Consider the following 18,226-nt stretch of genomic DNA (forward strand, 5'->3'; position numbering starts at 1 on the left):
TACATAAAAATATGAATAAATGTATAAATAGAATGAAATTTTAACTTTGATGCGATCGTACAATTATAGACCGTATAGAAATTTGTTACATTTCATTATTGAAGCTACAAATTTTATCAAGAAAGACTTATATTGATTGTGTACACCTTCTGCTACACCTCTTAGAAGACTTACATTCAGCTGTAGATCTCCAATGGTATTTCACCAATGATTTATTCATCATTTAATCACACAATCGTTATATTTAAAGCACGTTATATTGTACAGTCACGCTGAATAAAAAAAGGAATGTTTTATAAAGCTTTCACTTCATACAGGCACGCGCGTGTTTCACATTTTTCCATTCCTTTTTGAATATAATTTATTTTATAAAAATTAAGTACACAAAATGGTGGTATACATGTACAGAAGTATATAAATAATCAGTTATTTTTAGTTCATCATTATCTTCAGGCAAGATGTAAGGCACATGTACTCATTCGTGTCGCTTGAATGCTATCCTAGTATGTACAATGGATATTTTCACTAGCTTCGCTGCCAACTTACAGAATTGCGAATTGCAGTACTTTCCATTAGCCAAACATTCTAAATAATTTATTAGAAAAGTTTTGTACACTCGTATTTACAATTTTCGTCTTTTGCCGTTATACGCAAAATATCAATTATCAAAATATAAATTTTATCACAATCTCCTTTTTTTTCCCGCTCGCAATATAAACAACGTTCTACATATATGTATATAATTTTGACAACAAATCACCGTCAGAGATATCGTGACGTGTTGTATTGCATTGGTCATGGATGACATTAGAAAGTTATTCAACCACTCTGTCCGCAGCTAGGAAAACATTTATAAAAATAACAGGCATACACACCAAGAAAATGTTAACAATATATGACTCAACCATTATGTCTTCATTACTTAATAAAAAAAAGAATATTACTAATAACTCTCTATCGTAAAATGACACTACCTTCTTTTCAACATTGGCGAATAGTTAATGTAACTATACGTATCGTGTATCCTTACGTTATGTACTTTAGATACATAAGCTTTTATTACAAAACTCTTAAAAAGCAGCCTATGTATGAAAGTGATGTAAAAGTGTGTACAACGCGCGAAAAGAGATTAAAAAAATTACTAAACAACGTTGTTCAGTGCTCACTAGTTTACGACCGTTAAGTAGATATGTAACAGTTAAGTCAGTTATTTCACAGGTACATTAATTAAATTTCACATCTACTTAACGGAACAAGGGTCTTAATAACGTTTCCTTATAAAGAGAAAGGGAAAGACAAAAAATATGTCATAGGATGCAATCAGATCGTTTTTTACTTTCTAATTATGTACTATAAAATGGGACTATTTCGGCTGTCGTGAAATACTGTCTGTGACAAACGGAAGACGTGGAAAGAAATATCTCTTTTCACAATACTATACTCGATTATACTGAATGTAAAAGGTGCGTTGTATTTGCCAGGAAATCTGCGACGTCGCATATCTTTTCCCCGCGCAAGTTGCGCGAAATTAATCCCAATCTACAGTAACGATACGTTTGAGCATATCTACTTAAGACACCCTGTAAATGTCTTGCAACAGTCTCATAGTTGCGATAATAGCTGAATACGTTAAATACAGTCTATAAGTTAAGTTTCTCGTTGAGATAACGTGTCGACAAGTCCTTACGTTTCTTCCCGCAAAATAAAGTTCGTTAATAGGTTCGTACGTTCGATCAACGGTGTAAAATTCCGTCCTCGAGGATGCGGGTCGGGTCGCATTCTTACCGTCTATAAAATAGAGATATAGCTGCAATCATTCTCACAAACGTTGTTCGATAGGCAGCGGCCCTTGGCGCAGAGACGACGGCTCGTTATGTGACGTGACGTTCACGTCAGACCCGGCTGCGTCGCCGTTGTTATGGCCGTTGTTGCTGCCATTGTTGTTTTGGCCGTTTAGAAACGACGTCATTTCCATCGATGACTGTTGCCCGCTCTGGATTTAGAAACATGCGTGTTCGTTCGTTCGTTCGCTTCTTTTTTCAGATCTAGAGCGTGTAAGTGGTAACGTGCGTGTGTCGCGTTCGGAAAAACAAAAGAAAAGCGGCTCCAGAGAGAGTGCAGAGAGCGAGTAGAATTAAAGAGCAGCGCGCGACCAATGCTAAAACTAGAAAAGACTAGTCTCCTTAATATATCGGGCAATTTAATGTCGCATTTACACTATTAGACGAGAGCAGAAGTCGATGTCGAGTAAATGTGAGATCCCCGTAAAAGTCCTGCTGAACCATCTTGCTCATAATTCGAAGATAATTCATATCTTTAATTGTTGAAGCGACAGAATCTTTTTATATGCGACTAAACAGATATTCCGCGCTCGTCTAGAATCGTACTGACTTCCGGAAGGAAAGTAAATGACTGATCAAAGGTAAACAACTATGGTTCGAAGAAATCGAGTACACAAAATTGTACACGGAGAGCTTAAGAACGAAATTCGATGCTTCTCATTATTGTTCGGACAAACGCCGAATGACCGAATTCAGTTCCGTTACTTTCTTCCGGTGAAATAAAAGTGCAGACGTTGTTACTTACAAATACTGACCTTAGGCTGCATTATATCTTCGGACGTGTCGAGGCCGGCAAGCGGATTGGACGTAATGTTAATCTTGGAGTCTGTGACTCCACCGTTCATTACTCGTCCGTTCGTTATCGGTTTACCTGCTCGTCAAAAGGAAAGAATGTCATTCAAGATTACATTAAAAGTGCGTTTTATCAATTCGTTAAGTCATGTACCTTCGCTTTGCGACTCCTGACTTTGCTTATACTTCGCTCTTTTGTATAGAAATCTCGCTGCAAAGGCGAGAGCAATCAGAATGAGCGATGCTCCAAATACCCCACCGATTATGACGTGTATACTGACATTCTTGTTACTCTCGCTCGGTCTTAATTTATTTTCCGCCACCACTTGCTGAACCGGATGGTCGACGACGGGCTTTTTAGTTTTCTGCCGCAATATTTGGGAAAATTCCGACGCCGCGTCAACGGAGAAGCTTTGGACTTTGAATTCGTATGTGGTGTCGGGTTGTAAGTGAGAAATGGTCATGTTAAAGGCATTCTTTCCCTCGACGGTGGTCTTCAGATATTCGCCAGCTGAGGTGGAGGCCCGATGATAAATGTAAAACCCGTCGATTTTCGCCGACCTATCGGGATTCTGCCAAACCAACAACACCTCATGTGGTCCCAACGCCTCAGTGTTCGTCAACAAGGGTATCGGCATCCTATTGCTCTCAATACCGGTATCCCTGTTGAGATGAAAACGCATGGAATTCCGGCTCAGCTTGTTATCGTTATTCGAGTACACCGCGGCAATCCTGAATCGATAGGTATGATCGGGCTGCAAGTCGGTCACTTCGAAGGATCGCACATGAGTCGGTATCTCCGAGTTAGCCGTCATCCACTTCGCCTGTTTACCAATCGTCTTCGGGCCGATCTCTCGATACTGGACCTTGAAAAATTGTATCGGTAAACCTTTGTTCTCCGGCACCGACCATCGCACCATGACGGAGATGTCGGACAATCTTGTGACGTTGGGCCGATTCGGAGGTACCAAAATCACTGCTGCTGAAAGGACCACGAACAGAAAAATCAATTTTTTTGTGATTGAAATATAAAAAATTGCAACAGAATTTTAATTTTAATCATCGGTACGGAAATATGTAGAATATAAAATAAATTAAGAGCGCGACCATAATAACGATATTTTTAATAATGTATATTTACGCAGTCTTTCATAGTGATTCGCCCTGCTTGTACATTAATTAATTAGAACTCATAGATATATATTGGAACAGTAGAACTGTCCACCAAAGGCTACACCATTGAGCCTGTGGTGGGCGGTAAGCAGAAGGAAGACATCGTTCGGAGGAAAAGTGACAAAAACAACTAGCTTGCTCGCGCTGCCGCCTTCGGAGGCTCGCGATCTCTGGTCAGGGGCTCCGCCTCCCGAACCCCCACGCAAAAAAGTTCGATCTTCTTGCTTTGTATTTAATATATCAACCTGGATGTTATCTGTCCAATACAAAGATTGAATTCAGAATATATGTATGCAATTGCCAAGGAAAATTGGATATAAAAATAATTTGAATAAAATTGAAAATGCTATAATTTTTCAAATTGATTCAGTTTCTTTATGTAGTTTTATATTCAACTGAAAATCGGTCCAAAGTGCAAGAATGTAAATTAATCAATACCCATAATACGTTAAAATTAATCATACAAAAAGCGCCTTTTAATTTTATGTTTAACAAAAATTATGAGTTCTGGAATTTTTCACGAAAGAGAACCGTCCCTGAAGGAATTTAATCAGCGATATCTCAACCAAACGTTTGATAAAACGATAAGAAAATGTACGAAACGACGATAACACAAGCAAATAACTACCTGCGCCTCCCTTCTTCTTTCCTTCTTTATTCTTGCGTCTACCACCGATCCTGGTATGCTTATGCCTCGACATAGTGCCGTCCGGCTTCGATTCAGCCTTGCCGCCGACAATATGCTCCGTCGGTTGAACCTGCAACAGGTTGTATCCCGAATGCGATCCGTACTCGTTGCTGGCAACGCATTGAACGATCCCGGCGTGCTTCTTCTCGACCTCGGATATGATAAGAGTGGAGCCTCTCATCTCCTGTGTCTTGCTAGGCATCAGAGACTCTCCGTTGATAAGCCATTCGACGATTGGTTCCGGCTCGCCCGTTACGTTACACGAGAGCTGCAATTTTCCGCCCTCGTGGAACTTACACGCGCTCGGCTGTCTCGTGACTCTCGGCGGTTCCACCACCCTCAAGATAATCGCCGATTTGATCTGTCGGACATCGTTGCTCCATACGCAATCATATTCCCCGCGATCGGATGATTGCACGTGGACCAACGTCAAACCGATGGGTGACTTCACCGACTTTGACGGTAGAGAGCCGCCTAGGCGACTCCAAGTGACGCGCGGCACAGGATAACCAGCGCCGAAACACTCTAACGTAACATTCTTGCCACGCGGAACAATGTATTCCGTTTGCGGCTGTTTGGTGAGATACGGTGGTTGGAAAGTCAAGTTCCCGTGTACCGTCAAGATGGTCTTATAGTTGCTCATAAATGTTACCACCGTTATGTAATTGTTAACGCTACAGTGGTACGATCCACTGTCCGTCGTTCTGACGTTCTTGATGACCATGGTCCTGCCATTCACCAAATCCGCGTCCTTGATAAGCACGTCGTTCTTGTAGAACTGCACTATGGCTTCCGGTTCGGAATACGGTACGGGACATGTGATGGGCACGGTGTTACCCTCCGCCACCGCAATGAAGACATCATTCTTATCAGAGAAGTTCTGTATTGTCGCGAGCGTCAATCTCGCTGGATCCGATGCTAAACCACTGATACCTGTGAGAAAATTAAAAAGAATTTATGTAATCTCTTGGTGTATACTCTAGAACGGCTACTCTATCGTAGATAGTACAATCCTGACATCATTTTGTATTACGTATAGTTTTCAAATAAGACAAAATGGATTATTGATTGAACAAAGTATTAATTTTCGTGGTGACTCACCGAAAAATGCGATGCAACGGTAGTCTCCGGCCTTCGACTCGTTATCGAAGGTGACAACGTGCCGGGACGTTTTGCCACCGACGTTGGGGTTGGGCACCGGGGTCCATTTGCTTGAGCCTAGAGGCCTGTGGTGCCAAGCGAAACGCTCCGCGGGGATATTGAGGCTGCACTCGAAGTTCACGTCGTCATTCAACGGAGCGGCCAGAGGTTGCGGGTGTCGAGTAAAGGACATACCCAACTCCTGTATCTTGTCGTTCTCTGTTACGAACATCAAAGGCAACATTATTATTCTCTTTCGCGCGACATCCGGAGTATATTTACGTAACACTGTCTTAAGAAGCTCACCGCATGTATACGCGATCGGACTGTAGAACAGGATAACGATGATGCCACATAAAGAGGAGATAGATGTCATCTTGACACATTCTGCAAGCACGAAAGAAGACAGTGCCATTAAGTTAACTAGACATTTCGCGTGCTACTGGTTGTTTTTCCGATCCTTCGTCCGCGGGAAAGCAAATATGCGGCTGGCAGAGTGTCGGCGAAGACCTACTAAAATTAATACCGAGCAAGCATACCGTTTAAGTTTAGAACGCCGAGTTCACGTGAAAATAGAACACATTTTTCATCCTAAATTATAGACACGAAATGACAATGACGGTCCAGCTTAAAGTAATTACAAGTTTTACATATGATAAAATACAATACATATCATTCTGTGAGAAAAATGGGTAACAATTATCCATAAAAAATATAGTAGGTATACATAGCACGTACAAGATCGTTCTGTTTCATAAAATTTCCTCATTGCAATCTTTACAATCCCTGTTTTTTAAAAATATTATTACATTTGGAAGATTTTATAGAGGGAAAGAAGGGAAAAAAGTGCAGCGGCTAAAAGACGTAAGCAAGAGAGAACAAACCTTATGCGAATCACAACGACGAATGATAACGAGCAATGAAACATAACGGGTTTTTGTTTCTCGCGTAATAATAACGAGAAAAGGGAGTCGGCTGGGTGACGCGTGGCTGTCTAGAAAATATCCATATACGGCGTCGAAAGCTGCCGTTCATTGCGCGAACCGTTTTACACCCACGTGCCCGCTCGCGCGAGGCCATCAGCGCGCCCGCGATGGCGAAGAGCGACGGTAATAATTCTTTTTCCTCGAGTTGTAGCGTTACGATACGCCGCTACAGCGCGCGTAGGTATATCCATTCACATCACGGATCGCGACGTCGTACTACGCACCCACACGCTCGCCTTTTAATGGTATCTGAAACTATCACGTCGACGTTTTCCCGACTGCGGAAAAGGTTGGCGAACGAGAACGCGCCTCGGTCCCTCGGCGAAGCGACGATTAAGATGTTTCATGCACGAGGAATACCCCTTTCGAACCTGATTAATGCACCAGTATAATTTTCTCACCAGCGCCAGTGTAATACAAGTAATCAATATGATGATGTATCTTCTCCTTTGATTCAATTTAATAAAAGACTTAAAAATATTAATTTTTAATTAATATTATATGCTAATTAAATAGTTGTACGGCGCACGTGAGAATTGAAATCGATGTCGATTGATATATACAGAGAAAGAATAAATAATTAACATAGTGATCACATTTAGGAATTCTCGTCTGGTGCGATCTGTAGCGATTTCTTCCGCGTCGATTACCTTCATTCGCAGTCTATTCTTTAGTCTAAATCTTATCTCTCCGTATCTCTTTCTGGAAACGTAATGCGAGAGAAGACGCGGGGGACGATTTAATTGCGAAAGTTATTACAGTTAATTCACACGTAAAGAAGATTCGGTAAATCCTCTTTCTTAATAGTTCGTTTTCGTACCCTCTCTGAGCTTGTAGCGAGACTCGTGCGTGCACCGGGAGAGCGAGGAAAGAAGATGGGGGGGAAAAAAAGGAGAAAAACAGGTGTGGAAGAAATGCAGATAGGAAGTGTATAAAAGAGATCCGACGAAACAAGTGTATTCAGGCGTCGTAGGACGAAAGGGGGATCAAGATATCACGCAGGGGAGTGCGGGAGCAGCTAAAAGCAGGACCTCTCATTCGTTATCATCCACTCTGCCAGCGCGTTCTCCGCTCCGCGAAATCTTCCCCGCGTCCTCCTTTTTTTTCTTAATCTCACCTGTATTCGCGGCGGCGATTCAGGTCTTCGTCGTTGTCGCGAAATCCTCGATCCCATTAAGCGCGCTTGCGAGACAAATGAGGGGCGTGGAGGCGAAATTCAGATTCGCCAGTTTTATCGCGAACTCGTTCTCCACTCGATGACTCGACCGCGGCGCGTCGTTCCCAGGTAAAAATGCGAAACCGACACTTCGATCGGATTATTGAACCGAAAAAAACCACTTGCGCCACGAGATACGATCTGCCCGAATCGGCCACGCGCGAGAAGCTCTTCCGACTCCGTCGAGAAACTCGGAGGAACGTGAATTACTCTTTTACATCCCTAAAATGACACGTTAAACCCAACGCATTCACCTCACTTGCTCCGAAATTCCCTTCCTCACTTTCACAGAGTCTGCCTCACCTGTTAACGAGACGGAGGAACCCGTCCTTGCCGCCGCCGTCGTGATCGCGATCCCCCCTCGATCCCATAAACGCACCGCGAGAGACGGTCCTTCGCTGGAATACTAATGACACGGATAGTCATTTATATGGCACGGCCACGCATTCCGCGTAGAGCAGGAAGGAGAGCCCGTCTTAAGGACGTTCTCTCGTCCTTATACTAGAGAAAATCGATTTTCTTAGGATTTCCTTAAAACTGTGAATATACGTTAATTTAGGTGTGCTTTATGTGTGGTATAAATTTCAGTACCTCTTTCGGGATAAAAAATCAAGATACTGAGCCTCAAAGTTTCAACTTTTACTAATGAAAAGGTTTTCCAGGCCAAACGGTAAGAGATACGAGGTTGGCCAAGAGGACCAAAGTTGCTTCTCTCGTCGAGTTCTATAAGGAAAAAATGCCAAAACTAAAAAAAATTAAATTTTAAATTTTTTTTTTAAACTTTGAGGCTCAGTATCTTTATTTTTTATCCCGGAAGAGGTACTGAAATTTATACCACGCATAAAGCACACCTAAATTAACGTATATTCACAGTTTCAAGAAAATATAAAGAAAAACGATTTTCTCTAGTATAAGGACGAGAGAACGTCCTTAAAGGATCAGAGCATTTTCAGGGCGGAAAGTCTCTCTCTCGGAGCGGTCAGATTTTTTTTCGAGTGTTAGATTTTTCAGATTTCTCACAAAAGATTAGGACGGACCTCGGTCATCTTTTCTCGTCTGTGTCTCCTATACATAAACCACGTCGAATTGAATATTCAAAATAACCAGGCAACTCGGACCCGTGTCGACTCAAGATCTACGTGATAAAACTTGTACGTTAATTATTATGAATATCCGAATATTATAATTGTATTATATCCGGTTATTGAATTGTAATTTGCATTCGGTACTCGGGAAAATACGTACACTAAGAAACGTACTATCAAATTGTCAATTATGTATTGTCTGTGACAATTTCTCTCGTAATTAATCTCTCCTACGCAATAATTTTTCTTCTCTATTACACTTCATAAATTTTGCAGCGTATGACACATCACCCGCCTGTGTATAACACACCACGACGATTAAGTCGTTAAATACGACGGCGCGACGGATTAGGTGTAATTACGGCGCCGCAGATTGCGCGTGCAAACCCATCGGTCGCGCGTGCACGCGTTCTCGCGTTCGTGCCAAGAGGGGCGCGGAGTGGACAACCACTGCTTTGGAATTCGGCTTCTTTATTTTTACGAGAGGTAACATCGGAAACCAGCCTCTTTGCGGCCCTTCTCACCTGTTACGTACCACCGCCATTTACGCTACCATTTAACCAGAAGTTAAGAGTCTCCTCGTACATAAAACACGGTAGGCTGCCGTCGCGTCGATAATCTTCCGGCATACACATACATCCGGCATACACATTTTGGAAATTTCTATGAAATTACATCATATATCACTAGAGGGCTATGAATATTTAAAACTCTCTAATTACCATATTTTTACACTACAGATCGCACCAGACGAGAATTCCTAAATGTGATTACTATGTTAATTATTCTTTCTCTGCATCAATCGACATCGATTTCGATTCTCACGCGCGCCGTACAACTATTTAATTAGCATAATATTAATTAAAAATTAATATTTTTAAGTCTTTTATTAAATTGAATCAAAGGAGAAGATACATCATCATATTAATTACTTGTACTACACTGGCGCTGGTGAGAAAATTATACTGATTAAACAACCGTCGCATTAACATAGTCATTGTGTATTAATCAGGTTCGAAAGGGGTATTCCTCGTGCATGAAACATCTTAATCGTCGCTTCGCCAAGGGACCGAGACGCGTTTTCGTTCGCCAACCTTTTCCGTAGTCGGGAAAACGTCGACGTGATAGTTTCAGATACATTAAAAGGCGAGCGTGTGGGTGCATAGTACGACTGACGTCGCGATCCGTGATGTGAATGGATGTACCTACGCGTGCTGTAGCAGCGTATCATAACGCTACAGCTCGAGGAAAAAGAATTATTACCGTGTCTCCTCCACACTTCGCATCTTCCCTCTTTCTCTCTGCCACCTTCCCTGTTTCTTCCCTCTTTTTCTCTCTCTCTAGGCGGACGATCTCGGCTCCGGTGCAGGTCGATCGATCGCGCGATCGTGGAACCGCTCGCGTCCGATCGTCCGGTCGCCCCGCGTCGGAAAGGGAACACCACCAACACGCTCCGGAGGTTGCGCGGCGCCTCGTCTCGCACGTAGAAAGTGCAAATAGAACGAGCGTGTGCCCACTCTAAATACAGAGAGCGTAACGCAACGCGGATGGGAAGATCCGGATCCAGTTTCCGACGTCCGTAATTCTCTCCCGTGGAAACGGAAATCTCCGGAGCGTGTTGGTGGTGTTCCCTTTCCGACGCGGGGTGACCGGACGATCGGACGCGAGCGGTTCCGAGCGGAGGACCGGGTTCCACGATCGCGCGATCGATCGACCTGCACCGGAGCCAAGATCGTCCGTCTAGAGAGAGAAAAAGAGGGAAAAACAGGGAAGGAGGCAGAGAGAAAGAGGGAGAGAGGGAACGAGAGAGAGAGAGAGAGAGAGAGAGAGAGAGAGAGAGAGAGAGAAAGAGAGAGAAATGGCGTGCTTACCCTTTTTCTCGATCCCGCCGCGCCGACCGAAGCCGACGCCGAAAGAGTGATGTCCTCTCGCCCCGCGCGTCGCTCGCCGACCCCGCGGGATGTAATTCGGGAAGACGGACGCCGCACCGCAGGAACGAGACCCGAGAGACCCGATGAAGATACGCGGCCGTCGCGGCGGTGGCCCGCGTGCTCCCTTTGTAGAGCTTCCTCTTTTCACGCCGGGCGCTTCCCCGGTTTCTCGCGCGCGCACAAGAGACGATCACCCCGACGAGACGGTCACCCTCGTCTACTTCATGTTCTTCAGCGCGAACTCAACGGACGCGCGACGCCGAGCAAGCGGACGCGCGCGCGGTTTGGGTACACGGCGTCGCGGCGAAACGGGACACGGGCACACGGGACGGAACGGGACGCGCTTGACGACGAGACCGCTGCCGCCGCTGCTGGCTCTGGCCTGCGCCTGTTGCTGCTTGGCGTTCACCGGCGGCGACACTGGAATGCAGACCGACAGGTTTTGAACCGCGGCGGCGACTCGATGGAGGGATGCCGCCGCGCGGCGACGGCGACGTGGTGGTGGTGGCGGCGGTGATGGTGGTGGTAATATGGTGCCAGCCGCGATATACTGATGCAGACTCCGGCTTCTCTTAGCTGCACCACGTTATACCTTCTGCGCTCTAAGCGAAACAGGCACAATTAGAAGCTGGAGAGAAAAGGAGGGAAAGACGAGAAGGTTCACCGTACAACAAACTTACGGAGTCGCGTGAGGTTCTGCCTCCTGGCCTCCTGCACTGCCTGCACCACCTTCTACACCTTCTGATCCGAGAGTGAGACAGAGACATACGCCAGCGTCCGAGGGAAGGAGAGAGAGATACCAGTGGACGCTTGATAACTGGGATCTTTAGTTTCGTTCCGATTGGTACCCGCTGTCACGTGGCCTGGCGCGCGCGCGCTCGATTCAGCAACGTGGTCCGATAAACGTTTCCTGCGAAAAGTTCGACGTATATCGGAGTATAAAATCGCTGTACAAAGTTTATACGTGTTAGACTTATAAATGTATATATGATTGCATGCAGTAATCGACATATGTATAGATTTGCTTGGGATATTTACATGTATACGGCGACCGGCGACGTTTTCAAATTTGTTTGCGACATACGGCGCATGTCAGCATTGTCAGCGACTGATAAGCTTGAAGTCGGGGACGAATCGCGTCTTGAAATTTGAAATTCGAAAAGTCGCGTGGAGGTGTATTTAAAAATTTGACGAAACATATGATCTCACCTGCTCCAATCTTTTCTGTAAAAAAAAGAGAAATGAAAAAATTAACTTCTCGATTCGAGATTATATCCTTCTCCATACTTTGTATTATCAAACGTGATTATGTAATTATGAAACTGATGTTTTTGTCGAGCGACAAATAGACAAATAGCTCAAATTTTACATTAAATAAGAATGATTCGTCGTCTGCTATTTACTCACGTTTTTCCCCGTAAAACACGAATGTGCGTTTGTTGCGGTATTCGGAGACAATTCGAGCTTGTTGCTCCAGCATAAAACTTAATAACGCTTTCAAAAAAATCACATCTTCCGTCGAGGATGCTGAAGTGGCACGTGTGTCTCTGCATAGGTATATCACGCGACCTTGATCTTGAATATATATATATCATTCGCAGGAAGTCCTCTCTTTCACGAATCTATTATTATGACAACCGAGAGGCGATAAATAAGCAAACGGTACGCATCCGTCTCACTTGGACTGGCGGATGCCGTGTCGCTCTCGGTTCCAGGATCGGCTATCGTCATCACCCTTCTCCCCCCTCGCTCCCCCGTCGCTTCGGCGAAGCTAAATACGACACTTTTTATTTACGACCGAGGAATGTCAGCGCACCCATCATCATTCCCCATCCGTGTCCCCCCGCGTGTCAACGCGTCGAATCTGGTTGAATCTCCTCTCGGTCTCGGGTCGGTGATCGGGTCGCCCAGAACAGAATGGGCGGCACGTACCTTTGGCAGCTAACTTCATCCGATCAGTCCAAATCTTGGCGTATAATTCCCACGCGCGAATTTACGCTGACTTCGGACTGCTTGCGCTGCTGTCCACCCGATACTGTTCTCCGGTTACACTTTCTGCACTTATATCTCTCTCGTTCTTTCTTTCTTCTTTTTCTCTCTCGATATGAATACATCGTCTCAGCTTAAAAAGATAAATGGCAAACGTCTAACGGCGAATGACGTCTCTGTTATTTTCAGCGTATAATATCGTTGATTTATTAGAAATTTAAGAGTCGAACCGCGACACAGCATTGGTCGATCCGCCCTGCACGTGATCAGCTCCCTTTATCCCTCTCGAACAGGTTTCGCGCGATTGAACTTTTTTGTATCCTTCATCTCTCCTCTTTTCCTCCTCATCAGTTCGTACATCCGTCTCGTTTTCAATGCAGAAATAATAGCGCAATCACAAAGAGTGCAGCTGAGGATAGACCGGACAGACTCCCCTGCCTTCCTTTTCTTTCTCCTTTTAGGATCTTCTTCTTGAAAATTACTTGCATATTAAAAATCAATATAATGTAGTAAGTCAGATATGGCATTATCGAGGCATGTCTGCCTTTTCTTTTTTTTTCCAAATAATGAAAAATCTGTTATGAAAACATAGAAGGGTAGATTACCATGTTTTTCAATATACGTCGCAAATATATTCGTTATCAAATGTCGGAGCAGCGCAAGAATCGTCATCATATTTATCCTTGACAAGCTGCAATGGTATATATCATCTGTTTGTGTTTGGCTTGCACTTTTTGTGCTTGGAATCTTCGCTTTCTCTTTCTCCAACGCCCAATGTCATATTTATCTCCGTTTCAAGTTTAGAATTTCAAGCAACACAAAAGTTGCCACGCATATTTATCCACTTTATCTTACTTATCTACCTAGCTGCGCTGACTTATCTACTTATCTACGTCGACGTTAGTTCCAGTTAGTTCCAAGCATCGCACAGTCGCGTCGCGACGTCCGACGTCCAGCTCGGACGGTCCATAACCCCTGACGTTCCACGGCCCCGCTGGTAAAGATCCGTCGGCGATTCACGAGTGTTCGCGGAGTTCGTCAACCAGCTGGGAGCGAGCTGTCAGTTCTGTCATTCTGTGTCGGTTACGGGGAAACGGCATCGGCGGCATAATTCCTCCGGCGAATTGTCCGACGACGGGAGTACGCGAGGAGGATCCAGGGACGTTCGCCTCAACGTGCGACAGTCGCGGCGTTCTGTCAATTGCATTACGTCAGGTACCTACGCAAGGTGTTGACTCTTCTCTGTCAGCTGTGTCAGCTGACTCGAGTCTGTCGCGATCGAGACGAGCGTAGCCCGGCGAAACGTCCAAACTTTGAAAATTAACGAGAGATTTTGTGTCAGAAAACTGGAGCAACCACAGTTGGAGACACGGCGATAGGACCGAGCCTATCCTAGACACATTAAAAAAGAAAAAAACAACAAACTTTGAAAATGATGTATTAAGCTGAATCGATATCAGGATTATCTCCTTGTGGAAATTTTCAATTAATCCTTGATTCATGTTACAGCGATACTCTTCCGCTACCAGATGCCACGATGAAGAGGTCGTTGACTCGCTGAGGCCTCGTGGATTGACCGAAGATGTCAGAGCCCACGGACAGTCAGGTGGAACAGTGCGACATAGTCCTGCCGAGGCAAGGTCTGCTGTATCAGAACGAAACGTTGAACTACATCCTCTGTAAGCCAAAATTGATCCCGCTGAAATCGGTCACGTTGGAGAAACTCGAGAAGATGCAGAGGGACGCGGAGATTAAAGTCAAGGAGACGCAAGAGGCAGAAGGTAGTCTCGATGCGAGCGCATAAGCATCCAACGGCGGCTGGAGACCCGTAGGATTCGTCGGATATCACTGTCACGTGAGATATTAAAGGCAAGATGGCTCTCAGCGCGGTCGTAACGGAGATGATAGCGGCATTCCTGGTGGCTGGAACTTTGCTCTTCAAGTATGGAAACGTGTTTCGACATCACATTGCGGTCACTATCTCTGTGTTGATAGCTTGGTACTTTTCCCTATTAACAATCTTCATGCTACCGTTGGATGTCTCTTTGGTAATTATCTATCTAGCACACACGTACAATCTTCTTATTTTGAATATATGGTCTCTCTCTCTCTCTCTCTCTCTCTCTCTCTCTCTCTCTCTCTCTCTCTCTCTCTTTCCTTACCCAGAAAACTAGACTAAGTAAACGTTTTACCTTGGCAGACGGTATTCAGGCAATGCGTAGAACAGAATATACACAACAGCACCAAGGATCTCAATAATACGACTTCCGTACCGTATACCACTTGCAAAGAGCCTTGGCCCAACGTGCCGGAGAATGTATTTCCAAATCTGTGGAGGATAGTTTACTGGACGTCGCAGTGCCTGACGTGGTTGATACTCCCATTGATGCAGTCCTATATAAAAGCGGGAGATTTCACCGTACGCGGAAAGTTAAAGTCCGCTTTAATAGATAACGCTATATATTACGGCAGTTACTTGTTTATATGCGGTATACTCTTGATATACATTGCGTTGAAACCTGGCTTAGATCTTGATGGGTGAGTTTCATTAAATTATAGCATTATCAAAACGTAAAGTTATAACATATTCATGTTACAATATATATAAATATAAGTTATTACAAAATGTTATCTATATGTATAAATAATTAGGATGTTTGCTTTCTCATAGGCAAAAATTGAAAGCCATAGCATCATCTGCATCCAATACGTGGGGTTTATTTTTATTAGTCTTACTGCTCGGTTACGCCCTCGTAAAGGTACCTCGAGGATTATGGAATGCCAGCAAGCCTGGATACACTTTAAACTACAGCTATTTCAAGGTGGCGAAATTAAGTTTAGACAAGTGCGAAGCGGAAGAGACGGTGGACGACATACTCGAGGTACGAGATGAAGATGTTAATACGTTTGTGTTTCAATGCAATAATTGCGAAAGCTCTTATAATAGATAATAATGTTATTTAGTCGCTGCAAATTGCAACAATATCCATTGGGCCCGGTCATCCGTTCCATTGCAATCTGGAAACGATCTTTCAAAAGATACCCGCAGAATTGAAGGATCGAATGAACAGAAGGCAATTGCCCGATGACACTCCAACAGATACACCTTCCGAAAAATCTCTAATTCGTCTACATAGACAGGTTTGTTAACAGCATACGTGTTACGATATCACAACGATATCACGTTTCTACATGTCGCCATTATTTGTTTTTTTTTAGACTATAAAAGCGCTGCAGACCTTACAGCGCATAGAAACTCAATGGGGCATTTTAGTGGATGCGATATTTGATTTGGAAGATGTAGCGAAGAATCAAGTGAGTCATGATAGAAGATTTAAACAGTCTTTCCCTATGCATCGTCCGCTTCCGTTTCGTATTATTTACAATCCTGTTGTCGGTAAGTAACGTCTCGTTTTGCTTTGGATTTTATTCCGCTGCATTGGTATTATGCAATGTTTGCTCAGTAATTTAATTCTTGTAACTTTTGACTCTGTAATGTAATTTAAATTTTAGAATGGTACTGGAAATGTATCGTGAAGGATTACGTTTTAAAGGCAGCTGCTATTTGCACCGGCTGCTTGTCAGTAGCCGTGGTATGGTCAGAAGTAACATTCTTCAACAAGTCTCCTGTGTTGTCTTTATTCGCCCAGTTTCTGAATTTAGCAAAGAGAAATTATGATTATTTTACGATAGAGGTAAAGATTTGCATTTATTATTTTGCATTTTGGTATATATACTATCATTTATCGTGTTTATTCTCAGATGTTATCCACATTGATCATCGCATACCTTTGCTATTGCGCTTATTCGACAGTCTTGAAGATACGAGTATTGAATCTCTATTACTTGGCACCTCATCATCAAACGAACGAGTACAGTTTGATATTCAGCGGTATGATGCTGTGTCGCTTAACTCCGCCCATGTGTCTTAATTTTCTCGGACTTATTCACATGGATTCCCACATCATCAAAACTCATATCCTGGAAACGCATTATACGCAAGTAATATCATTTAAAATATTTAAATAACTTGTAAATTTCTTTGAATTGGATTTTGTCTTTATCGGTTCCTTTTTCGTCAGGTGATGGGTCATATGGATGTCATTTCCATAATATCCGATGGATTTAACGTATACTTTCCCATGGCAATTCTGGCGTTCTGCTTAGCGACATATTTTAGCATAGGCAGTAGATTGCTTTCTATGCTAGGCTTTCAACAATTCCTTGACGATGACGAGTTCACGACGGATCTCGTGGACGAGGGAAGAGAACTTATAAAAAGAGGTATCGATGAATTACATTATTAATTACACTTTTAACGCGGCATATATATTACATTAAAAAATGGTCTCTATAATTTTTCCATGTTAATATCTAATATGTTGAAAAAATAAATATTGAAATAAAAAAACAGCATATGTTCTTGTTATAGAGAGACGTAAACGGCAAAGAGCGGAAGATTCTATGTACAGACGACGCGAGTTGCAGGAAAGATTCAATATTTCGGCAGGTACAGGATCGCGTTACAGGACATCTCGACAAAGCACGGACACTGGTATGTATAATAAAAAATGAATGACACCAAGTGATATAGATTACATAATAAGTAACATTATCGTTAACAATGCTTCAGTACGGCCGTTAAAACGAGACGAGTCAATCGAGTCCGCGAGAGCGGGCCTGTTGCACGATTTCGATCCCTCGGAGTATTACATCGGTATGACATTCGGCGGAGACAGCTATGGTGCAAATCGGTGTGATATGGAAAACCAGGGCGATATTGATTCGTTCGATCCAAGTAACGCGAGAGCATTTTCCACGAGTACAAGTCGCGTAGGTCCTCCACCGAGAGGATTGTTTGATGATATTTAAAAGGGATAACATTTTAGCAAATACAGTTTAGGTGCTATTGTAGAAGTCAATTGGCTTTTAAAGATTTACACGACGTTCATATCGAGTTATGCGAAGGCTCATTGATACAAAGCAGCGCGATGGCTCTTATTAAACTTGAAACGTAAGGCTTTACATATTTGTAGTATTTTGAACCCGATTACTCTAGGTAGGACCACGAATTAAAATAAAGTTGTATCGTTATGAGATATATTTATAACTTATTGTATACGAAGAAACTGGACTAAAAGAATGAAAGTTGCGCAGATGCTTGCTTGAAACAGAAACTCATTTTTTTAAATATAAGAATTGTAACGAGATTACGGTGGATAGAATCAGTGATAACGCAATGAATGTTCGACTTAATATGTATATTATGTTTATTAGGGCAAATATATTTTTATTCTTCGACTATCCTCTTAAGTTTTGTATAGTTTGACTTATGTTGAAGTTAATAAATAATTTATATACGATTTTTTAACCACATGTACCTGA

The 18,226-nt window shown here is 43.2% G+C and overlaps 2 protein-coding genes across 9 annotated transcripts; one reads left to right on the forward strand and one right to left on the reverse strand.

Moving 5' to 3' along the window:
- Positions 1–222: 222 nt before the first annotated feature.
- LOC139811399 (interference hedgehog) lies at positions 223–12,030 on the reverse strand. 8 transcript variants are annotated; one of them, XM_071775688.1, is made up of 9 exons: positions 11,891–12,030; positions 11,533–11,762; positions 10,793–11,454; positions 5,941–6,021; positions 5,596–5,853; positions 4,435–5,427; positions 2,788–3,615; positions 2,597–2,712; positions 223–1,993 (listed from the first exon to the last, which is right to left on the reverse strand). In XM_071775688.1, the coding sequence occupies exons 4-9, from the start codon at positions 6,008–6,010 to the stop codon at positions 1,820–1,822; spliced, it is 2,439 nt and encodes an 812-aa protein (XP_071631789.1). In that variant the 5' UTR covers positions 6,011–6,021; positions 10,793–11,454; positions 11,533–11,762; positions 11,891–12,030; the 3' UTR covers positions 223–1,819. The 8 variants fall into 8 exon arrangements, with proteins under 8 accessions (XP_071631789.1, XP_071631791.1, XP_071631788.1 ...); XM_071775690.1 differs by having other exon boundaries at positions 2,788–3,612; positions 10,793–11,762; XM_071775687.1 differs by having other exon boundaries at positions 10,793–11,762.
- Positions 12,031–14,568: 2,538 nt separating this feature from the next.
- Positions 14,569–18,204, forward strand: LOC139811787 (LMBR1 domain-containing protein 2 homolog). The gene is made up of 10 exons (XM_071776178.1): positions 14,569–14,889; positions 15,042–15,379; positions 15,513–15,723; positions 15,806–15,982; positions 16,061–16,238; positions 16,355–16,536; positions 16,604–16,843; positions 16,924–17,125; positions 17,274–17,396; positions 17,475–18,204. The coding sequence occupies exons 1-10, from the start codon at positions 14,716–14,718 to the stop codon at positions 17,711–17,713; spliced, it is 2,064 nt and encodes a 687-aa protein (XP_071632279.1). The 5' UTR covers positions 14,569–14,715; the 3' UTR covers positions 17,714–18,204.
- The last annotated feature ends 22 nt before the right edge of the window (positions 18,205–18,226 follow it).

This window comes from Temnothorax longispinosus, chromosome 4 (assembly GCF_030848805.1).
Source record: "Temnothorax longispinosus isolate EJ_2023e chromosome 4, Tlon_JGU_v1, whole genome shotgun sequence".
Taxonomy (NCBI): Eukaryota; Metazoa; Arthropoda; class Insecta; order Hymenoptera; family Formicidae; genus Temnothorax; species Temnothorax longispinosus.